The sequence below is a fragment of the Bos mutus genome, chromosome 13 (assembly GCF_027580195.1).
Source record: "Bos mutus isolate GX-2022 chromosome 13, NWIPB_WYAK_1.1, whole genome shotgun sequence".
Classification (NCBI taxonomy): Eukaryota; Metazoa; Chordata; class Mammalia; order Artiodactyla; family Bovidae; genus Bos; species Bos mutus.
Genome location: NC_091629.1, coordinates 19,852,022 through 19,876,560, shown reverse-complemented (window position 1 = coordinate 19,876,560; position 24,539 = coordinate 19,852,022). Strand labels below are relative to the sequence as shown.

Sequence of the window (24,539 nt, the reverse complement as noted above, 5' to 3'; positions counted from 1 at the left end):
AACCTTGGACTGGATGCTGCCTTAAGAAGCTTAAGATAGGGAAAAATTGGAAGTGCTATAAATCATCATGGTCTGATCTGTAACCCAGGAGATTTATTATCCCTAACTGTAGTATGAGTTTAAAATATACGAGTAAAATCTTTGTATAAGGTTATTGCTGATATTAGAAATGTTTAGTTTGAAAGGAATACTCAGAGCTAGTAGGATAGAATAAGGACTGGACTAAAACTTTTTCAGTGATGAAATCCGCTAGCTGCGTGATCTTTGACAAGCTTACTTAACCTCAGTGGCCTTGTCCTTAAAGTGAGGGTAATACTACCTACTTCTCTGGGCAGTAGTGACAACGTAACAGATGGGAGTCAAACATCAGACCCATATGGTTAATAATAATATACATTAAAATGAATCAACAAATTTAATCTTAGTCACAGTCCTATAAAAGAAATGTTACTACCATTACTAATAGTACTCATAATAATCCTTCTGGAACAAGACAGGGTATATGACTTTTTTGCCCTAAGGTCACTTACTGTCTCTGAAAAGCAGATTCTCCTTCACATGAGGTGATCATCTGATCAGGCCACTTCATAGGTTTGTGAGATGAGTTAATGGATGGTAAAGTGATCTGAAAACTGAGATACTATGTAAATTTAATGTAACATCATGTACAATCCTAATCTTTCCATTTGTTGATGCTTCAGTCAGAAATATACATAGTTCACATATACATACAGTCTTAAGATTTGGTTTTAATAACATATCTTCTAACATGGGTATTGTTTTCCAGCTGAGAAGTTTCTTGAATCTGTAGAAGGAAATCAGAACTACCCATTGTTGCTGTTAACATTATTAGAAAAGTCCCAGGATAATGTTATTAAAGTGTGTGCCTCTGTAACATTCAAGAACTATATTAAAAGAAATTGGAGAATTGTAAGTATTTTATGAGTGCCTAGTTTAAGACCCTGCATGTTTAAAAGATTTATATGTGCAGTGTTCCTGAGTGATTCGGACACAGATTAAAGATAAAAAACAGGACCCTCCTCACCAAATATTAAAAAGTCAAACCCAAAAACATACAAAAAGTATAAAAATACCATAACCAAGTGAGATTTATCCCAAATATGCATGGCTGTTTTCAGCATTCAAAAACCTATAGACTGAGAAAACGTAAGTCATATTATTATTTCAATAGGTGCAGAAAAAGCCTATGTCAAAGTCCAACATCTGTTCATGGTTAAAAACAGTAAATTTGAAATAGTGGGGTCTTTCTCAGCATGATAAAGACTGTGAAAAAGCTATAACTAATATACATAATGGTGAGAAACTTGAAACCTTCCCACTAAGGTCAGGTGCAAAACAAGGCCACTCTCGCCACTCCTTTGCAATATTTTGTTGGAGGTCCTTGATAATGCAGTAGGTAAAGGAGTATGCCATTTGGGAAGAAAGATATTTTTAAAACTGTCTTTGCTCACAGAGAGTTCCCGTTTTATTTAAACTCATATTGAGTCAGCTTCATAACCTGGGCTGCTCGAGAGAGTGAGACTTTGCTTTAACCTCCAATTTGTGTTCTGTTGTTGTTGTTTTGGTTTGTTTTTTTGTTTGGTCGCGCCCTGTAGCATGTGGGATCTTAGGGATCAAACCCGTGCCTCCTGTATTGCGAGCATGGAGTCTTAACTACTGGACCGAGAGGGAAGTCCCATGGTTGAAATTTAACTTTAGCTCTCTGCTGAAGAGACATTATGTGGAAAGTTACACAGTCTAAATGAATAATTGAAGCAGTTTCTATTGTGGACAAAGAAAAATTACATAAAGCTGGAAAACCACATTTTAAATATATATATATATATATATAATATGTATAATGCACTTGAAGTTTTTGGTAAGGGATTTGTCCTCTGTCTTGGATATGGAAATATTTTCTAATTATAAGGTGAATCTTAATATGCTGCAAGTTTAATGGGGGCTTTCCAAGTGGCTCAGTGGTAAAGAATCTGCCTGCTGAGCAGGAGATGTGGGTTCGATCCCTGGATCAGAAAGATCCCCTGGAGAAGGAAATGGCAGCCCATTGCAGTATTCTTGCCTGGGAAATCCCATGGACAGGAGCCTGGCTGGCTACAATCCATGGGGTCACAAAGAGTCAGACATTACTTCGTGACTAAACTGCCACCACTCCAAGGTGAATCTTACTGTGCTATAAGTTTAATGATCAGTATAAAATTATACATTGAGAAACAGAAATGGGTATTTTCCCTAGCTTAGCTTTTGACAGAGATTCTAAAATTGGGGGTGGTTTTGCCCATCTGGGGATATTTAGAGATTTTTTGGTTGTCACGGAGGATGGGGGGTGTTTCTGACAACTCGTGGGAAGAAGCCAAGGATACTGGTAACCATCCTACAATGCACAAGAAAGACCCCCACAACCAGGATTTATCTGACCCAAAATGTCAGTAATGGCACGGCTGAGGTAAACCTGGGTTAGGATAAAGAAAAAGGGAATGTTTTTAGTAATAATCACATTTAGAAGGATATTAAAGTTGACAGAAATGGTCAGTTTTTCTAAAAAATCAACTTGACATCTGCTTATTCACTGAGTCTCTTTTCTTCATTCCATAGAAGAATTTAAAAATAGTAAAAACTGTTCTTAAACTTGTGTAGTCAAGTGTTCTCACATGTAGTGAAGAAATGAGTTGGTGAATTTTAGAATGTTTAAAAATCCACGCGTCTACGTGTAGACATTCAAGCCCCCTCTGTCTTGATTTATAAAACTAGTGAGACTCAGAATCTCTTTGGGTGATGTAGTCCTGGTTGCATTTGAACTGGTAATGGTCAAGAAGTTTTCACTGACTAGACCTTTCTTTAACTTAAGGTAATGATCAAATTGAGGATGAATATGGGCTGAGTAGCATATATCTATGAAGATTTTAACCACATTTTGGTTAATTATCATATAGAACTGAGATTCTCAATTAACATCAGAGAGTCAGAGAAGCTGATTATTAAAGAAATCTGTGACCCGTTCATACAGAAGAAAGGCCCTGTCTTCTGTTTTTCTTAGGAAACCAGGAAATAAGAAATGGTTCTGTTTTATCTACAAATGCATACAGTCATGGCTATGAATTTATGTTACTTGCTCATTAATGTTTTGCTTTTAGGTTGAAGATGAACCAAATAAAATTTGTGAAGCCGACAGAGTAGCCATTAAAGCTAACATAGTGCACTTGATGCTTAGCAGCCCGGAGCAAATTCAGAAGCAGGTATGTGAGGCCCTGCTTGTTAGGGGGCTTGTTTGTAGAGGTTTCATCTAATGAGTCTCTTTCCTGCCCCCAGTTAAGTGATGCTATTAGCATTATTGGCAGAGAAGATTTCCCTCAGAAATGGCCTGACTTGTTGACGGAAATGGTGAATCGCTTTCAGAGTGGAGATTTCCATGTTATTAACGGAGTCCTTCGTACAGCACATTCTTTATTTAAAAGGTATTGATGTGTAAATTGGTATTTTAAAAATATTTTTTTCAGGTGTTTTTCCTTGTGTGTATTTTTGTGACTGTTGTCATTCTTTTTGATAATTCTAGAATAAGAACAGAAGCCTCTCAATTCATTATCATGTTTATTTCTTACTAAGTGTAGGGTTTTAATTTCATGTTGCCCTATTACTTGCAAAATACCTGGTCTTGATAAACTGTGCTTGAATTCCCTTTTTATTTCAGAAAGCTGTCTAGCCATAGATTTTTGTCTAATCTAGCCTTGAAAACCTAAAGTCAGTTAACAAAAATTTGTGGATTTACCTATTTTACATTGATTTTTTAGATATCGCCATGAATTTAAGTCAAACGAGTTATGGACTGAAATTAAACTTGTTCTGGATGCCTTTGCTTTGCCTTTGACGAATCTATTTAAGGTATACAATAACATTTTGGTGGTATTTTTTAGTTAACATTTTAGAGCACTTTAATATTTGTATACATTTTAAGAGATTGCTTTGAAAGCTTATTTGATAGGTCATGGTTTAGAGCAACATTTCTTTTGAAAATTTTCAAACCTATATCTAAATAGAGAAGATGGTATAGTGAATTCCTGTGTATTGACTGCACAGGTTTAACAAGTTGCTAGCATTTTGTTTCTTTTTACTTTGTTTTATCTTTTTGATTTTGTATGAATAGTTAAAAGCAAATTCCAGGCATCATAGTATTTCACTCAAGTATTTGTGTATCTCTAAAGGAATAGGTCTATATTTTGATTTTACTGTTTATGAAATTTAATTTATATACACCATTGTATAGTACATAAGCAACTTCCCTAAACATGTTCTTCATCTTTCTGAGAATCCTTTAAGATTGAAAAAGAAGTAATGTCAACCTTTTTTTTTCCCCCCGATAAGGAAGGAGGAGTGTTTAGTCTCACAAACAATAAAAAGAACCATGCCTCAGTAGTTTTTCTAACTCAAGAAAAGCTGCTCATTTCCTGTTTTCAAAAAGGAAAGGTTGTGTGATTGTCACAGCTTCTAAATTATAGAGTATGCACAGAATTTTTCATGGTTAGGATATCTTACTGATGGTACATTCTTATTTTCAAAAATAAAATTGGACAAATGTGATCATTTTTTTCACCTGTTGGATTGGCAGAGATTTTTTATTTCTTTTCAGTGACGTTAAAAGTTTTAGCCAGGAACAGGTAGAACTGGTGGGGGGCATCTTTTAGCCAGAGTGCACTGAAATGAACACTCGTGTCCTCCCCGTCAGATTATAAATGGTACTAGCTTTCTGGAGTTTGACACTTCAGTGAGAAAACCATAAGATTCGTATTTCCTGACTCCAGGATATAGTTAGCAACATTTGTTGTGTATGTTTTACATAATAGACATGCACAAATTACCAAGACCTTTTATGTATATCTTCGCATTTGATATATATTAGATAGGTATTATGCTTAATTACAGATAAGGAGATGGGGGCTCTGAAATAACTCAGAGTCATGCTCATTGTCAGTAAGAGTCTGGGTTGTATCTAGATCTGTCTGGCTTCCAAAACCCTTACTCACAGCATACCATTCTGCATTGGTAATAGTTCTAGAATCTCAAACTCAGAAAACTAGAAGTATGTGCACAAAGTTTTGTAGATAAACTTGTTTATTGCAGTTAGAATAACAAATAGTTGCAAACAACCTAAAGGCCAGGTTGCAGGAAATTATTTAATGAACACATATGAAGACATTTAATAGTTACATATATACACAGAGGAGAATAGAAGGATCTAGTCCAAAATATTAACATTGGACTTTGCAGTAGTGTTATTATGGACAGTTTAAAAATATATCCTTTAAAGTATTTTTCAAAAATCTTAAATGAGTGCACACTACTATTTAAAAGCCAAATTTTGGAGAAGATATATAAATATTGAGTTGGCCAAGGGGTTCAGCATAGTACAAGGCTTTTTCACTAAGGTTTATGATACACTAAAGCCATCTTCCTAAATTCTTTTCCAAGGCCACTATTGAACTCTGCAGCACCCATGCAAATGATGCCTCTGCTCTGAGGATTCTATTTTCTTCCCTGATCCTAATCTCAAAATTGTTCTACAGTTTAAACTTTCAGGTAAGTTTTGTTTTATTTCTTGGTTTTGGTTCTTATTCTTTGATGTCAAATGTAAAGTTTTTCACTTGATAAAGACTTCTTTGCTAGCACTGATTTCACCTCCCGCCCAAAGAATAAGTATTAGTTGTTTTGTTTTCTCATTCCCTCCACTTTTAACTACAAACTGTGTTCTATTTTATAGTAGTTCCTAGACATGCTAGTGGGTGGATATATAGAAAAGTAGCATTCTCTTAGTCTGGTAAGTTAGGGAAACCCCACATCCTAAATGACTGTTGGAGTGTCATCCTATATTCTGTTTTACTGAAGACACAGCACATTTCCAAGCCTTCCTCTAGTTCGTTTAAGTGGGTGTTTATGCTGGGGGAACCATGTTTTGATTAGAGGCCTCTAGGTAGGTAATACCAAAAAAAGCTTATAGCTTTTAATGAAAGCTTATCTGGGAGACAAAACAGTGAAGAAGCAGGCTTGGGAAAGTGTAAGAACCGGAACCTCTGTGTTTCATAGGAAACACAGCTACAATCTTCGAGTAGAAAATGCCTGGTCACTCTGTTGCTAGTGAGGTAGTGGCTCCAGTCTTTGTTTCTGTCCTTGCGTCATTACTTTAAATAAGAGTTGGGGTTTCAGGACAAGAAGGAAGTCTTACTGGTACAGATTCCTATACTGAGATTTAAGAGGAAGGATGTGACCTTTTTGTTGACTTTAGCCAGAGCCAAGTACCAGACTTGATCCTCCCAACATTACTCTCTCACAGTGGTAGGGACAGCGTTCCTGAAGAGAATAGATAGAATGAATAGGAGACAAATAGCCCAAAATGGCATACCTTCATCCGTGTCCAGCTGGACAGCAGTTTGAGAAATTCTTAAAGGATATCACTGGGTTTTTGGTTTGTTTGTTTTTTTTTTTAACACCTTTGAATTCTGCTTCCTAGAAGTCGGGTAGAATGAGGTGCTTAATAATTTGTTAGTCACGGAAGCCTAAGTAGGAAGGAGGCATAATCTTTACCCTTGGGGGATTATTCCTCATTAAGAGGGCAGTTCTGTGCCATAGGAAATCAGTAACTATCAGCCAGGAAGCCTGACTTAGTGGTCATCTTAAAAAAAAATTGCAGTAATTCAGAAAGGAAAAGAAATGTATTGGTAAGCACTGTGTTGTGTAAGGAAAGTCTTTAGCCTTAGCTTGACCTTAAAGGAATAAGTAGATTTACATTGGGACAGGAAACAGGCGGCATCATTTGTGATTGAAAGCTTACGGAGACAGTCAGAATAGTTTACTCAGCTGCCAGACCCAGCTGGGGCAGCGAATTCTTGTCAAAGTAGATATTGGTTGACACAGCTGAGAAATGTGGACTTGAATCTATAGGCATGTGGAAAACATTTGCCGTTGCGGGGAAAACTTACTGAAATATAATTATTTCAACCCAGAGTCTCAAGTCACCATTTATTCTTTAGGATCTCCCTGAGTTTTTTGAAGATAATATGGAAACTTGGATGAACAATTTTCATACCCTCTTAACATTAGATAATAAGCTTCTACAAACTGATGTGAGTACTATTTATTTCCTAAGTAGGCTTTTTTAAACTAAGAGTTATTTGGAATACAATATTAAATGTCAGTTGTATCTCAGTATTTTTAAATGTTGAAAGAATTATTTGAGTACCTCTGAGAATATTGGAGGGAGGATAGTTAATTCTTCAGAAAAATGAAAGTTATTTGAGAACATTTAGCATTGTGGTTCCTTATAATTTATTTACTCTTGCATCGTTAATAGATAAAATTCTAAGAATGCAAGTGAAATTTGATTATGTGGGATGTTCCACATTTGATTATTTATAATGTGCAGAATTACTCTTATAATACTGACTTATGTCACAATTTATAGGTAAGGCTATTTTATTACATTATTGAAAGTAAGTCTTCAAGAATATTCACATTGTGAGCATTTTATGAAATAGAAAATCACTTGTCATTGAAGATACTAAGAAAACTTCAACCTTTGTAATAACAGCCTCTCTTGAAAAAGTCATCTGCAGTGCGGGAAAGAGGGTATATGAAAGTTTGTAATGTGTGTAAGTTTCTGATCTGGGTTTTGTAAAAAGTGATTTTCAACATAATAACGCTTCTTCTGTGTTACTTATTTGCTTGTTTATTATTATATTTATGATTTACCTCTTTCTCAAGAAACAAAAAAAAATGTAAAAGGTGATATAGTAAGAATACTTCAACACCAGATAAAAGTTACAATTGGTGATGCAGATCTGTTTGGGGAGTGGTATACAGAGGAAGAATATTACTGTGGGTATACAGCACGTTTTACCTGAGATTTACAGAGGGTGCAACCAAGAAAAATAATTCCTTCAGTCCACTAGGGAGAAACCAGTCCCTCAGAAAACAAGCTTGTCTTTACACTTAAGTCTAAAGGAAGTTTCTCACACAGGATTCTTAAGGGAGCTGTTTGCCCATTTAACTGTGTGTCATAGGTGTGTAGCATCCCTGATATTTATGCTTTGAGGAGCTGTACTTTTTATCTCTTCTCAATTTGAGTTCTTTGGCACATAATATAGCTCAGAAAGTATTTGTGGATTGCTGCTATATGTCTTAAGGATTATTCTGTTAGCCACTGTCATGGTTGCGAGTGGGGCTGGCAGACTTTTCCTGTAAAGGTCCAGGTATTTTGGACTTGGGCACTATGTGCTCAGCTCTGCAGTTGTAGTTGAAAGCGGCCATGGGCAATACTATAAGTTGTATAAATGAAAACAAAGGATGAGTGTAGCTGGGTTTTAATAAAACTGTGCTTCAGAAATTAGGCAGCAGGTCGACCCCTGCTTTAGGTGGTTGTTTAACATTTTACAGTAAACGTGAAGTGTTAGTCACTCAGTCACGTCCGACTCTTTGCGACCTTCTCCAACATTTTATAGGGCTTCCCTGGTGGCTCAGACAGTAAAGCGTCTACCTGCAATGCAGGAGACCCAGGTTCGATCCCTGGGTTGGGAAGATCCTCTGGAGAAAGAAATGGCAACCCACTCCAGTATTCTTGCCTGGAAAATTCCATGGACTGAGGAGACTGGTAGACTACAGTCCATGGGGTCGCAAAGAGTCAGACACGACTGAGCAACTTCACTTTCAGATGGCACCCTAGTAAAGAATCTGCATGCCGATGTAGGAGACCTGGGTTTGATCCCAGGGTCAGGAAGGATCCCCTGAAGTAGAAAATGAAAACCCATTTCAGTACTCTTGCCTGGGAAATCCCCTGGACACAGGAGCAAACCTATTATTTGTGAGAATGTTATAGTATTAACTTATGGGGAAGAGAACACATTTTAATATATTTGAAAATGAGAACCTTTTGAGAGATAGTAAGACTATGTTAGAAGTGGAAGTGTGAAATGATTGATGTTTATTACTCAGGTTTTTTAAGGAATATATTATTTTCAATTTAATGCATAAATATTTTGTAATTCAGCAACCAGAAGAAAGGGCTTTAACTTGAAAACTTTTGATAACTGTTCTCATTGATGAATAAATAAGAAGCATTTTCATATTTTATTTATTTGAAAGACCAGGTGAACACATTTGCAGTGGCATAGATGTGTTTACAGCACTTTGAATTTATAATTTTTGAAGACTCTGGCGACTCTCCATGTTTATGGTAGCATTGAAGTTGTATGTTTGAGTTTTCTGTTTTCTCTTATGTGAGGATGAAGAGGAAGCAGGCTTACTGGAGCTCTTAAAATCCCAGATTTGTGATAATGCTGCACTTTATGCACAAAAATACGATGAAGAATTTCAACGGTACCTGCCTCGTTTTGTCACAGCCATCTGGAATTTACTAGTTACAACAGGTCAAGAGGTTAAATACGACTTGGTAAGATGATGGTGGAGACAAGTAATTAAGGCATCCCCTCCCTCCCCCATGAAGCAAATGGTTCAGTTTGCTCTTAAATATGCTTATTTTTGTGTTTTATTCCAGTTGGTAAGTAATGCAATTCAGTTTCTGGCTTCAGTTTGTGAGAGACCTCACTATAAGAATCTCTTTGAGGACCAGAACACGCTGACAAGTATCTGTGAAAAGGTTATTGTGCCTAACATGGAATTTAGAGGTAATTGTAAAAAGCTTTTTCAGGAGATTAATTAAAAGCTCATTTTTTAAAAGAGTGTATTTAAGAAGTCTTCTCTGTGTTGCTTTTAGTAACAAATTCAGTCTACGTTTTATTGGATTTAGTATTTAACCAAGGCAAAAGCTATTTTTGAATAGCTGACTTGAGACTAGAAGTGATTGATAACTTTTAAATACAGAATTGAAGCCCACCTAGTTCGTGCTTTAAGGTTAAAATAGTCCTAAGAGACTATTTGTACAGAATGTCTTTCTTATGAGTAGGAAGAGCAGTCATTAGATCATTCAGTCTGGAACAGAATGAGGAAATAAAAGTGTAACATGGGGTTCTATTTCCTTTCCTTTTCATAAAACCATATTTAAAGGACAGATCTTTATTCTGATACTGTCCTCCTTATTTTGGTGTTGAAGTGACTTTTCTGAAATAATGGTGATGGTAGTGGTTAGGCTGTTGTTTATTGTCTTTACTTGTCAGAATAAAGAGCTGGCCTCCCTGTATTGATCTCCAGCACTTGTGAAAGTTGGTGATAAAGTGCAGTTCTGTGGACGCTCACATTAAAACAGTGAGCCTGTCTCACAGTTGTGTAAATTACCTGTTACCTATGCTTTCAGGGTAGCATTTACTGCTCTAAGAACAATTAATAAGAATATGTGAAATAGTCATTGGTTGGGAAAGAACACTTTGCTGCAAAACACAGTGGTTCCACATGCTCTTCTGCATACCCAACTGTAAAGCTAGAATGACTTGCCATGTCTTGTAAGAGGTGATCTGAATGTCATCTTGCTTTTGCAGCTGCTGATGAAGAAGCCTTTGAAGATAATTCTGAGGAGTACATAAGAAGAGATCTGGAAGGATCTGGTATGTTGATTTTTAACTGTTGGTCTCTTAGGAGCCAGTGTTAAAGTTGCGCTTTTTTTGAAAGATTTGGGGAAGTAAGGGAGTCAGGGTAAGCGGGTCATTTCAGTTGTCTTTTTCTGGAGAACTGTTTTCCTTCTTTAACTTGTGCGTGGTAGAAAGCAGCCCTTATATGAGCTATATCAAAGTATCAGATGGTGAATCATTTGTCTTCTCTTTTTTTATATACTTATTAGTATTTATCATACTATGATCTTTTAGTTTCATTATCATTTTTTTGTTTGTGGGGAGAGAATTTTTTCTCATTGTTTTTTGTTGCTTATAGCTATCAGATGGCAATTTGTTTTCTTATAAACTTAATCAGTTGGTTGGTGGTTGCTTCTTTCTCCCATGATGTATTTCCCTTTGATTTTGTAGATATTGATACTAGACGCAGGGCTGCTTGTGATCTAGTTCGAGGATTATGCAAGTTTTTTGAGGGACCCGTGACAGGAATCTTCTCTGGTTATGTTAATTCCATGCTGCAGGAATATGCCAAAAATCCATCTGTCAACTGGAAACACAAAGATGCAGCCATTTACCTGGTGACATCTTTGGCATCGAAAGCCCAAACACAGAAGGTAACTCTTTTCAGTTTATTTTTGTTTCCAAAACATAGTTGTCCTTTAGCACAGAAGTCAAAAAGAAGTGATATATTTCTGGTTATATAGCCTACTCTGCTAGATAATGTGTTCTGATTAGAATTCATAGTCTCCAGAAATGACTTTATATTGATTTATTAGTTACATGTTTCTCATAGACCAAAGTATAGATGGTACATTTGTTTCTTTAGGTGAGACTCAGTATAAGAAACTTGCTAAGCTTAAGTTTAGCTGTTCTTTAATTTAGGGAAGTTTCTTTATTATCTTTTAAACCAGTCTTATTTTATATGTAAGCAGTTTATGTTTTGAAGTATTTATCTCCATCTTTAACCTGGTTTTCTAAAGCTGCCTAAATTTCCATTGTGGTAGATTTATACAGGTAGTTCATGTTACTGTTATGAATTTGTTTTTTAGCATGGGATTACACAAGCAAATGAGCTTGTAAACCTCACTGAATTCTTCGTGAATCACATTCTCCCTGATTTAAAATCAGCCAATGGTGAGTTGTGAAATGTTTTTAATACAACTTACAGTGTACCTATAATTCTTACGTGCACTGTTATTTTAAACTACCAAATGAGTGCTGTCGTGGCTCTGTATCATTCATGATACCGAAAACAGTGGCTCCTATCCTTGCAGTTACTTCTGTCGGATAAAATTTCTAATGGGTGCCTTCAATCTTGCCCAGGTGAAATTAACTTTGCCTAAAGAAAATGTTGTTTATATAGAAGGAAAATAGAAACAAGTGAGACTGAATTGTCATTCAGCTTTGTTACCCGAATAATTTCACACTAGAAATCATACTTTGGTTTTTGTTTTCCTTCTTTCTCATTTAAAAAAAAAAAGAACTCTTGGGAATTCCCTGGCGGTCAAGTGGTTGGTACTCTGTGCTTCACTGCTGACGTCCTGGGTTCAGTATCTGGTCAGGGAATTAAGAGCTCACAACATGGCCAAAAATAAAATAAAACTTGAAAAAAAATGAACTCATAAAAATGGAAGTAAGTTTAAAGCAGTTGAGACTAATAGATGCTCAGGATACTTCCATATGTTTATGAAAGTATGTTAATCAAGACAGACAGACATGTAAAGTTGTGGAGACTTAAAATCACTGCACAGCGGGCATAACATAGAGGACTCCCTCGTCACCGTCACTTCAAGAGCTTTGACAACTGCCCGATACTCTGTCCCTTTCACTAGTCAGCGTGCTTCCCACTGCTCGTGTAAGCTCATCTGGAGAGGCCTGCTCCTGATTCAGAATAGCTTCGGTTCTGGGAAGAGATACTGTCATTATTTCCTGTGGCCCAAATCATTTTTGTTCAATTACATAAGTAACGTATGTTCCTTTGTAGTGAAAATTAAAGGTAAAGGTGAAAAAACAGAATTATTCATAAACTTACCCAAGTTAATAGTTGTGTGGTGGATCGTTATATAATTAACTTGACATTATGTAACTTAAATATAACTTGACGTTATATAATTACTTGACATTTGCTTCCCAGAACCATGTTTTTAAAATCTGATAATATTGTGACTGATTTGAGAGTAACAGTTAAATAACTGTGACTTTTTATTTCTTTTAATAGTAAATGAGTTTCCTGTTCTTAAAGCTGATGGCATCAAATACATTATGATTTTTAGGAATCAAGTAAGTAGCTTTTCATTTATATGTTACATGCCACTTACTCTCTTAAGAGCTTTATTGTATGCCAGCTTCTCTTCCCTTCTACTGTGCAGTCATATTTGATATCCACATCTAACAAAATTAATAATATCTTCTTAAGAACTTAGGATACTAGGCCTTGATTAATTTTTCTCAGCTTCTCAAAAATACTGTTTACACATTGCTTACGGTTGATATGTCTCATGTCCCTTAGTTTATAACAGAGGGGTCCTTCTTCCCCTTTCCTACGCACCCTCCCCTTTTTTTGTAAAGAAACCAGTCATTTATCTTGTAGAGTTTCTCATTCTACCTTTGGCTGATTGCATCCTCAGTGGTATAATTTACCCCTGTTCCTCTGTTCCCTGTATTTCTAATGTGAGGTTAAGAGTGATGATCACATTTTTTGAGATATAGGTAACCTTAATATAGAATTCACCATTTTTAAATGTATACTTGTGTAGTTTTTTAATACGTTTATTCTTTTGCACAACCAACATTACTGCCTCATAGGTTAATTACCAGTTTGAATAGGGAAAACGGGATACATGTTTGTGTGTTTTTCCCCTTTATAAGTTCAGAGTAGTGAGTTTGGTGCCTTACCAACCTCCAGAGGACAAATGGAATTTATTTTTTGACTCTCTAGTGTCATCTTCCGGAGAAGGCAATGGCAGCCCACTCCAGTACTCTTGCCTGGAAAATCCCATGGACGGAGGAGCCTGGTAGGCTGCAGTCCATGGGGTCGCTAAGAGTCCGACACGACTGAGCGACTTCACTTTCACTTTTCACTTTCATGCATTGGAGAAAGAAATGGCAACCCACGCCAGTGTTCTTGCCTGGAGAATCCCAGGGACAGAGGAGCCTGGTGGGCTGCCATCTATGGGGTCACAGAGAGTCGGACACGACTGAAGTGACTTAACAGCAGCAGTGTCATCTTTGGCCAGTAGGGGTACCATTATGTAGGGTTTCGTTTCTTCTTTTTTTTTTTTAATTGGAGGATAATTGCTTTATAGTATTGTGTTGGTTTCTGATGTACATCAACATAAATCAGCCATAGGTATACATACGTCCTTTCCCGTGTCTTCTTGACATAAATTTAGTAACTTTTTAGCAGCTTATTTTCTTTCATATATGACAATATTTCAGGTTCATCTTGTATATTTCCTGTCCCAGACCTGAGTTTGCTACCCTTATAGGTGGGAAATGTTATTTAGAGACCATAATCTAGATGCTGGGGAAACTGATTCTAGGCTTTTTCATGAAGATACCCGGGAAATAAGTAAAACCAATATTATCACCAAAGTAATACTGCTGAGTGCCGTTTGATTTCTTTGTGCATCTTATATCCTTAGCATATTATCCTATTGGATGGATAGTCAAGAAATAACTGTTTAAAACAACTTGAAATTATTCTGCATTTTTGCCACTAACTTGATAAATAATTAGATTCCCACTTTGTGGGGTTTTGTTTTTTGGCGGGAGGCCTGAGAAAGGTTACTGTCCATGCCTCCAGAGTCAGGCGGGGTACATTCAGAAAGGTCTAGCTTTCCTCCCTGTTCCTTCTCTCTTCCTGAAGGTAACCATTTTTTACTGAGTTTTGGTTTATGTTTCCATTATTTAATTTTGAAAATATAACCTAAAATTGTCCTATATCTGTTTATATATTTCCTGCTCTCCTACACAGGAGAGTATGCTAAACAGTTTTTCTCTGTTTTTTTCTTTTTTGGCTATACCACATGGCTTGTGGGATCTTAGATATTCCAAAGTTTTAGAAGTTTTTAACGAAGAGTAGTATGCTTATGTTTATGCCTCCCTTCTCCACTTTGTTTTTTGAAGAAGAGAAAGTGAGGCACAAAGAGCTTGATTTTTCTAAGAAACTTCCTAGTGGGAAGTATAGTTCCTAAGAGGAGTTAAATCAGTCTGCTTCTCCATGATTTTTTTTTTACCCTTAAGTCATAGTTTCTTGCTCAGAGCAAGAGAATTGGTTGGAAAAGTGAATGTGAGTTGAACCGTTGTGTGGAGGAAGAAGTTTTGATTTCTCACCCATATCATATCATCTCCAATATAATAGTAGCTGGAAATTAGAATCAGATTCTGATTTCTAAAATTAGGTTCTGACTTTTTAGAGTCAGCAAAGCACTCTCTTCCAGTTGGCTTTTACTCAAAGATGGCATCAGTAAGTTATGGCATATATTGTTGGCATGTATATGGCATATATATTGTTGTTTTTTTCAGGTACCAAAAGAGCATCTTTTAGTCTCTATTCCCCTCTTAATCAATCATCTTCAGGCTGAAAGCATTGTTGTTCATACTTATGCAGCACATGCTCTTGAGAGACTGTTTACTATGAGAGGGCCTAACAGCGCCACTCTGTAAGTATTTGATGTGTGTATTTTTTCATCTTGGGGTGTAGACCATCAGTACTGGTTAGAGATAGCTCAGTGTATTCATAATTTCATTAGAAGTTAGAAAAATAAATGTGAATATTTCACTCATTTATACTGTGTCTCATTCCGAAAGGATTTGAGACTGCATGCCAGAGTAGCTGTGTTACGACAGTAAAGTTAAGTGGAGGCAATTGGAGCAAAGGAAAATAACTGAGGTGTGACGTTAATAAAGAGAGGTTTGTCAGAGGATCCTGTATAGTAAAGAAAGTCAGGAGTTTTATGTGGAATCCTCTAGCAGCCAAGGCAAAGAGAGAAACGTGGTGAGTTAAAATGTCCATAATGTCTATGAGATTAAAATTAAAATGGTTTCTCAGAAGGCATCTCAGAAGTAGACCTTGATTAAGGGAATACTGTGTAGTACCCCTTAGACCTGGCTGTTCTTGTCATCTTACTTAGTGCTGAGACAAGAGACAGCTGAGTGAAAGTAATTCTCTGGGGTTCAAGGTAGTGGCTCTTGAGGCCTATTACAAGGATAAAAAGAAGAGGGGATTGGATGGTCTGCGTGCCTTTCAGGCCTTTCTTTAACAGTGTTATTTCTTGAGAACTGAGATGGAAAGCATTCTGGGTTCTTTTCTTCATCAAGAACTTGAATTCCAGATATACTCAGTGGCTAGTTAAGGGTTAAAAGGTTATCCTTCGAGGTAAGTTAAGACAGTACTGTCTTCAGGCTCAGAATTTATGCAGAAAAGAGTTCTGAACTTGCTCCACCCCCTGGAAAGCTGGATGATTGAGAGTCCAAGTTCCATTCTCAGCGTTGACAAATGTAAACTAGTTATGGCCTCAGCAGTTTAGACAGTGTCGGGTTTGCCTTGTTTGGGGTTTGTTTAATTGTGTTTGGTCTCAGACATGCCTTCTTAGGAACTTAACTTGAGCATATATAAAAGAAACCTTTTCCTAAGTTGTGTTCCAGTTGTCTGTGGTGGGAGATGGCTCGCTTTATGCCAAGAAGTGTGATTCCGTAGTTGCCAAGGGTATTCCAGAGTGACCGTCAAGAGTTGGTGGTGACTGAAAGCTGTTTTTTCATCTATAGTTTTACAGCTGCAGAAATCGCACCGTTTGTTGAGATTCTGCTAACAAACCTTTTCAAAGCTCTCACACTTCCTGGCTCTTCAGAAAATGAATATATTATGAAAGGTAGGCCATTTCCCTGGTATACAGACTCTAAGTATCTAATCTCGTAGACTTCAGGGGTGGTCAACACTGAGTTGTAGTTCAGGTTATATTGAGAATTTGATAGGTTTAGATATTTTTAAGTGAAAAATACTACTGTTAACAGTGTTTTCGGAGAAAGGTTTACCCTAACTTGATACAGAACTCCTCTTATTAAAAGGTATCAAACTCTTTTTTTCTTTTCCTTGACTGACATTCTCGAGGGCAGAGATGAGCTGGGACTACATTTATTGACAGCATGCTCTGCTAGGTCTGGGTGTGAAACCTGGGTGTGTCTAATGGACCCCACACAGATCTGCCTTCATAGACAGCACTGCCGAGGAAGCAGGCAGCTAGCTGTAGGCATCTGTGCTGTGTTAGGGGAGTGTCTTAGTAACAGTTCTGGGACATTCCAAGAGTCCAGCACAGTTTATATGACACATAGGAAATGTTCTCGAGAAGGAAATGGCAACCCACTCCAGTATTCTTGCCTAGGGAATCCCGTGGACAGAGGAGCCTGGTGGGCTCCTGTCCATAGGATCGCACAGAGTCAGACAGGACTGAAGCGATTGAGCAGCAGCAGCAGGAAATGCTTTTCGAAGAAACTGTTCCCAGTGCCTCTGGCTTGGTTGGTCAGAACCCTTAGGTGGATGGGTGGGTGTGTGTGCATGTGTTTCTGTTTGTAAGTGTGTATCTAGGTGTATTTGTGTTTTCAGCACTGTATTTCTCCCTACAGTGATGTGTAACTACTGTTGTTTAATGTCCATTTTTTTGAGGCAGCTGACTGGTCTGTGGCCTTCATTGCTGTGTTCCTAGGGTGTGCAGGAGCGTGTATGTAGTATGTAGCAGCTTCCCAGTAAAGACTGTTGCATGAGTGAATGCAGGGATTCTCTGCCAGCCCAGTGGAGGGACGCTGATCCATCCTGTAACCTCAGCTTTCTAGCAAGTGGTATCTAAGCTGAGCTGCAGGATAGGGAGCACTTAGCTACTTGGAGGATGAGCCTTGGGCATCACAGCCAAGTTTAGGAGGAAAGAGCATAGCTTTCTGTTCCGTGCGCCTGGCATATCATGGATGCTCTACTCAGTAACGTCTGTTCCATTTGCGTAGGAAGAGCCACCGTGTGGTTTTAGCCTAATAATGTGTTTATCTCCGATGCCCGGTGTGTTTTGGGTGTCTGTTAATGAACAGTTAATTTCACAACATGGACCCTCTATCTCTTGATGTGTATTTCTGGATTTTTCTCAGGCTCCTAGTCTCTCTCTTGTGGGAAGATGGGCAGGTGGCCTTATGTTTCAGCTTGTGGTGGGCTGTGATATTTCCAGTAGACTGCGGGTAAAATCCCACGGCCCTGATTGCTGATGGAGGGAGCTCCCTCCCCACTGCTGCTCCGTGTCCACCTCCTGTTTCACTCGCCTCCTCTCTACCTGCCCCTGTAGTCACTTCCGTGTTTCTTACAGTCCCTTAAGCCTTCTGGAAATAACATAAATACATTTTGTTGTCGCATTTTAAAAGGAAGGGAAATTTTAGATTATTTTTAAATGTAGAGAGCTATCTGAGGGTTGTTTCAGAGTCTTAAAATTTTATTTTATGAATCAAAAGACTTTTTTCTCCCCCTAACAAGTGTTATTCTGAGGTTTAACTAAACTGTTTATTTCTGCTCTTATATTTTACAGCTATCATGAGAAGTTTTTCCCTCCTACAGGAAGCCATAATCCCCTACATCCCTACTCTCATCACTCAGCTCACACAGAAGCTATTAGCTGTTAGTAAGGTAACAGAGCCAGTTTTGAAAGTGCGGTTGCTTTTTAACCTAAATGCTTCAAACTGTTTGAGCCTCAGAACTCCTTGGCAATCAGTCGGACAGGGAAAGATGTATGAATTCTTCCTGACCAGCAGTTAATATATGATTCTGAAAGTGTGGGGTGACATAGATTGGAGACATGGCAGCAGTCACCTTTAAGTGTAAGCTCGGAAACTTTAAAATGTTTTATTCTCACTTTAAAAAGTAACGTGTTCATTGAAGAGAATTGAGAAAGTACAAACAATCTGAAATAATCTTAGATGGAAGAAGTGGGCTTTGCCCCAAATGGACACAAAAGAGGCTATTCAGATTAATGTCCTTTTGTGTCTCTTCTTTCTGACTCATTTCCTCAAAAATAAAGTTTACTCCTTCTTTGGTCAAAAATGTTACAGATATTTTGATCTGTATTTAAATATAAATACCAAGTTTTAGAAAAGAAAAATTGGTTTAAAGCCAATAAAATTCTTGTGTTATTGTTAATTATTCTATTAAAAGTCATAGGAAGTATAAGGGAGACTTTGAGAATAGTGATTATTTTTCCACTGAATCCTGGGTAAGCCTCTAGGGCCTACTTGGGTTTGGGGGAATTGAAAGAAAAGAGACGTAAGGTCTCTCCACTTTGACCTGGCCCTGTGATACACGCTCATCTTCAGTTCATCAACTTTGTATGGCACCCTTCAAAGGATTGTGGTTGAAAGAGAAAATTGAAAAACGCTGGTTTGAAGGATAGCTACTGCAGGTGTAGGCATACTGAGGCCTGCAGAGGTTAAGATTTGCCTGAGGTCCCACACCAGGCCAGAGGCAGGGTCGGGCCCCGCACGTCCCTGTCCGTCTCCTCCATCACTATTACAGTGACGGCTCTGGGGGAGCACTCAGGCGTGAAAAAGCTCCTTATAAACACTGGGAACTGAGGTTCGTGCAGTCACCTTCCGGTGCCTCTGAAGTGTTTTTCATAAGTAGACATTTGCCCATTAAAAATAAAGTCCAAACTGGCATTAGTATTACTATTTCATGTTCTGAATTTTCAAGTCACTATAAAATTTTAACATCTAGGCTTTTTCGTATAATTGGTGTTTTTTTCTTAATAGTGTTTTCAGTAAGGTTAAATGTATTTTAGGTAGTGAATTAGATTATTAGACATAAGCTTTTTCTTTTTTTTTTAAATTTCAGAACCCAAGCAAACCTCACTTTAATCACTATATGTTTGAGGCAATATGTTTATCCATAAGAATAACTTGCAAGTCTAACCCTGCTGCTGTTGTAAATTTTGAGGAGGCTTTGTTTCTGGTGTTTACTGAAATTTTACAAAATGATGTACAAGGTAAGTGAAGAAAGTTATTTTCTTTCTGGTTGATTAAAAATTATTCAAGTGATTATAAAATGCAATCTGCCTAAGAGATATGTGTCTTTTGTGTCAGAGCCATTAATTCTGAAGCTGAAAGCTCTGTTTTTACTTCTATCAACAGAATTTATTCCGTATGTCTTTCAAGTGATGTCTTTGCTTCTGGAAACACACAAAAATGACATCCCGTCATCCTACATGGCCTTATTTCCTCATCTCCTTCAGCCAGTGCTTTGGGAAAGAACAGGAAATATTCCTGCTCTAGTGAGGCTTCTCCAGGCATTCTTAGAACGAGGTTCAAATACAATAGCAAGTGCTGCAGCTGACAAAATTGTGAGTCAGATTTATTTTGATATAACTAATTTTTAAGATAACTGGGAAACTAGAGATGGCAGATTCTTTTTAATTTTTTAAAAATTTCTTAAAATGAACGTACTCTAAGGGGAATTCATTAGTAGAAAATGTTAACATACATTTTGTTAGAACTAGGTATCCTTTAGTTATTTATCTCTTTGGTAGAAACTTAACATTGCGGGCTTATTATTTGGGATTTTTTCCCCCTCTATACTTCAACAGACAGACGGAGAAAATGCTATTTAGATAATTACAACATGCACTCTTTTCTAAAACAGATCACCTGTTTTACTTTTAGAAAAATTAATCCTTGCCTCTTTAACTAATTATTATTTAATCTAATTTGTTGTAGCCTGGGTTACTAGGTGTCTTCCAGAAGCTGATTGCATCCAAAGCCAACGACCACCAAGGTTTTTATCTTCTAAATAGTATAATAGAGCACATGCCCCCGTGAGTATGAATACAGCTTCATTGTACGTTTAATTGAGGATTCTGTTCAGGACTCAGAAAAATGCTGGATTTATTTTGTTGCTTTTTTCTTCAATTCTTTAGTGAGTCAGTTGACCAATACAGAAAGCAAATCTTCATTCTTCTATTCCAAAGACTTCAGAATTCCAAAACAACAAAGTTTATCAAGAGTAAGTAAAGTCATTTAAGTTTTCCTAGAGAAATTTTTTAATCATTTATAAATTTTATATATAAAATATTTTAAGACGGTTCTGTTCTCTAAACGAAATCATTTTCAATATACTATGCTCCAAAGGTTAGTTTCTAAGTTTAAATATCAAAATATTTTTAATAGAAAAATCATAAAGAAATAGAAATCAGAGAGAGACCATATGTAAACCTTTTGTCCCTGGTGGCTCAGATAGTAAAGAATCCACCTGCAAATGCAGGAGGTGTGGGTTCGATGCCTTGATCAGGAAGATCCCCTGAAAAAGGAAATGGCAACCCACAGCAGTATTCTTGCCTGGGAAATCCATGGACAGAGGAGCCTGGTGGGCTACAGTCCATGGGGTCGCACAGAGTCAGACATGACTGAGCAACTAATGCTAAGTTGTATTAAAAGGCCAGTATTGGGGGGGAAGGCCAGTATTGATGCCAAACTATTTGTCAGACTTTGACTAAATTGCTTATTCAATGCAGTCCTCTATATTGATACTCTGCATCTCCTTTCGACAGGTTTCTTAGTCTTTATTAATTTGTACTGTATAAAATACGGGGCGCTGGCACTGCAGGAAATATTCGATGGTATACAACCAAAGTAAGTCTGCTTTTATTATTTATCATCCTGTTTTTAAAAACAAAACATCTGACCTCTCAGTCTCTGTTTTATAGATGACTGTATAGTTCTTGATGCAGTGATAGTATCTTTGTGGTTTCCAAAATATTCTTGGGTGGGGGGCGGTGGTTGGGCTGTAAAGAAGAAAATACCTGCAAACATTTTTCTAATTCCTAAAGGTCCCTGCCCCTACCCGCTGTACTCTTTACAGCCAGGGCTCTGTGTTGTGTTAGATGTCTGACGTGTCTCCAGGAGCCTCCCTCTGTTAAGGCCAACAGTGGTTTTTCAAGTGAGAATAGTTTGGATCAGTGAAATTTTGCTCTTGACTTAGTGTATATGCATTAAGAATACAGTTAAGCAGCATTACCCATTTACTAGGGAAGGAAGGCAGTAAAGTAATGATAGAGAATAACTTCTTGGAGAAAAACTTTATAGATATCTGTAGTAAATCAAAAATAATTCCTGATTCAAATGTGAAAAATGAATTAACCTGAGAAGTACCAGAAAATGTTTTCTAGCTATAGGAAGTCATGAAGAAAGGAGCAGTTTGACTCAGTGCTCATGGCGCCTAAATTAGCATGGTCTTTCCACAGAGCAAAAAATACGCACTTGTCCAGAGATCAGAATGTCCACGTGCCTTGTTATTTACCATTTCCACTTCAAAGAATTTAATAAGATAAATTCTTAATAACAGGAGTATATATATAAACTTAAGAATTTATACCATGTAGAAGTATGGAAAACTTTAATTCCAGGATGTTTGCAACAGTATTGATTAGCCAAATCATTTTTTTAAAAGACAGCCTTTAACATTCACATACTGAGAGTTATGTAAGCATAGAAAGTTGGAAAGTTTATAATCCAAAAATGTTAAAACTGGTCATTGCTGGATGGTGAGGTGATAGTGATTCTTTTTTCTTCTTGCTTATCTGTGCTCTGATTGTTAGTTTTTTAAAGATTTCTTGAGTAATTAAAAAAAAACATGCAAGACCAAAAAATGGCTCTAAAGAATTTCCTTGAGCATGGCTTAAGGTGGAGTATTCACAAAAGATGGTGACAGTTGGTCAGAGTGGCGGTTTGATTTTTTAGGTCTCTTTCTGTTGACCAAAATTAGCAGCCTTTTTTGGTATTTTATTATATTCCTAAGGAGTCACTGAGTGTAAATAATTTAGACTACTGTAATTAAATATTGAGTGAATTTATTTTGATTTAATTAACAGAATGTTTGGAATGGTTTTGGAAAAAATCATTATTCCTGAAATTCAGAAAGTATCTGGAAATGTAGAGAAAAAGATTTGTGCTGTTGGGATAACCAAATTACTAACAGAATGTCCCCCAATGATGGACACAGAGTACACCAAACTGTGGTAAGTACTCCATTCTGGAGTTTGGGGAAATTAGTTTCCTTCCCCTGTGATGGCAAAATTAACCAAGCTTATTCTCTTGGGGGCCAAGAGAATGGGTTTTGACCTTAGCCTCCTCTGTAGCTACCATCAAATCCAAGACATGACTTGTGGATTCTTCGGGGCCTAGAAAGATTTTGTTTCCTGATTATTTTTATTTCTTTTGGCCATGCTTAGCAGCGTGTAAGATCCTAGTTCCAACCAGTGATCAAAATTGTGCCCCCTGCAGTGGAAGCGCACAGTTGTAACCACTGGACCAGCAGGGAAGTTCGTGGGGGATTCATGGACCCCTTAGAGAGACTGCTGAGAGTGCCGGTCCACACAGTCACTCCATTAAACTGGCCTGAGTCTTTAGAAGGAGGCACTGAGTAGGCAGAAGATCCTACGTGTGTGCTTGATGTTGGCCTCCATGACGACCTAGCTTTCTTGACCTCTTGCTTCTCCCTTACGGTTTCAGTCATGATCTGACAACTGGAAGCTTATTTCTTCTAACTTAAAACCATTGACTCTCAATTTGACTTCACACACATGGCCTCCTAAGTAGCCTGGGTCACACAGCCAGCACAGAGTTCTGGGCAAAGGACATCAGCATGCTGTGGCCCAAAGAATTGAAGAATGCTTTCCAGTTAGACAAAATCACTGGTGTCCATCTTAATCTCAAGGATCCCTTCCTCCTCCTGAGACCACGCGTCTATAGTTTTGTGTCTCTGAAGACATTGCTCCTTTATTAATAATTTAAATCTTCTAAGAGCTTACTTAAATCTTGTCATTTTCCAATCCAGGACTCCTTTATTACAGTCTCTGATTGGCCTATTCGAGTTACCCGAGGATGATACCATTCCTGACGAAGAACATTTTATTGATATAGAAGATACCCCAGGATACCAGACTGCCTTCTCACAGTTGGCATTTGCTGGGAAAAAGGAGCACGACCCTGTTGGTCAGATGGTGAACAACCCCAAAATCCACCTGGCTCAGTCACTGCACAAGCTGTCCACTGCCTGTCCAGGAAGGGTACGTGTCTCTGTTACCTCGGAGAACTCTAGTCTTCTCTGAATCACTCTGATTGGTTCCCAGGCCCCCATGGGACAGCGCTGAGGGTAGCTGCTCTGGTGCCTGTCTTCCTTGCTCAGCACAGTCACCCTCAGGCAGTTGCATTCAAGGTCTCTTTAAGTGATAAGACTCTTTTTTTCCTTTATGATGATGTTCAAGTAACTTTAGGAGTAAAGACAAAATGGAGGATAAAACCCTTGACTAGAAATGTATTTATTTCCCAGAATGAAATAATCCTGCCATTTTTAAAATGGAGGTATTAATGTTTTTAAGTGCAACATATTCAGAAATAACGAACCATAGAGTAAATCTAATAATAATGGCTTTATATTGCATTAGCCAGAAACAGTCTTAGAAATTTTGTCAGAAAATCTATATTTTTGATTGTTTTATTATGGAAAATTTAGAACATAACTTAGAAACTGTAATAAATACTTATATTTATTACAGACCTTTACTAAGTAATTGGAGAGCAAGCCTTAGGCATCATGTATTCACCATGAGTACTTCATTAGGTTTCGGTAACCAACGGGACATGATTTAAGCAACCATAACACCACTACCACACTGAACAATAGAACAGTAATTCCTGTGGGCCCACGTTTTAGACCTGTCATCTGTTTCCCATCTGTAGGTCCCCTCAATGGTGAGCACCAGCCTCAATGCAGAAGCGCTCCAGTATCTCCAGGGGTACCTTCAGGCGGCTAGTGTGACGCTGCTTTGAACTGCCTTTTTTGAATTGTCTTAGTCCAGAATGGTTTCTGAGGACATCATGTAGACATCTGAGCACAGCTGCATTAAAACAAAAGGTGTTCGTTTTGAACTTGTCTATTAAATGTTGTTTTAAGCTGAA

The 24,539-nt window shown here is 37.6% G+C and overlaps 1 protein-coding gene across 1 annotated transcript in view; it reads left to right on the top strand.

Moving 5' to 3' along the window:
• The window catches only part of CSE1L (chromosome segregation 1 like), a 35,038-nt gene extending 10,499 nt beyond the window's left edge, over window positions 1-24,539 (top strand). The window contains exons 3-25 of the mRNA XM_005900444.3: window positions 788-930; window positions 3,153-3,254; window positions 3,328-3,473; window positions 3,807-3,897; window positions 5,482-5,589; window positions 7,038-7,130; window positions 9,284-9,451; window positions 9,557-9,686; window positions 10,494-10,559; window positions 10,974-11,176; window positions 11,612-11,696; window positions 12,781-12,842; window positions 15,090-15,226; window positions 16,332-16,435; window positions 18,125-18,222; window positions 19,423-19,573; window positions 19,719-19,927; window positions 20,301-20,398; window positions 20,501-20,586; window positions 21,131-21,212; window positions 22,451-22,597; window positions 23,416-23,647; window positions 24,321-24,539. Coding sequence (XP_005900506.1) covers window positions 788-930; window positions 3,153-3,254; window positions 3,328-3,473; window positions 3,807-3,897; window positions 5,482-5,589; window positions 7,038-7,130; window positions 9,284-9,451; window positions 9,557-9,686; window positions 10,494-10,559; window positions 10,974-11,176; window positions 11,612-11,696; window positions 12,781-12,842; window positions 15,090-15,226; window positions 16,332-16,435; window positions 18,125-18,222; window positions 19,423-19,573; window positions 19,719-19,927; window positions 20,301-20,398; window positions 20,501-20,586; window positions 21,131-21,212; window positions 22,451-22,597; window positions 23,416-23,647; window positions 24,321-24,410 — 2,831 coding nt within the window. The 3' untranslated portion in view covers window positions 24,411-24,539. The remainder of the gene's footprint in view (window positions 1-787; window positions 931-3,152; window positions 3,255-3,327; window positions 3,474-3,806; window positions 3,898-5,481; window positions 5,590-7,037; window positions 7,131-9,283; window positions 9,452-9,556; window positions 9,687-10,493; window positions 10,560-10,973; window positions 11,177-11,611; window positions 11,697-12,780; window positions 12,843-15,089; window positions 15,227-16,331; window positions 16,436-18,124; window positions 18,223-19,422; window positions 19,574-19,718; window positions 19,928-20,300; window positions 20,399-20,500; window positions 20,587-21,130; window positions 21,213-22,450; window positions 22,598-23,415; window positions 23,648-24,320) is intronic.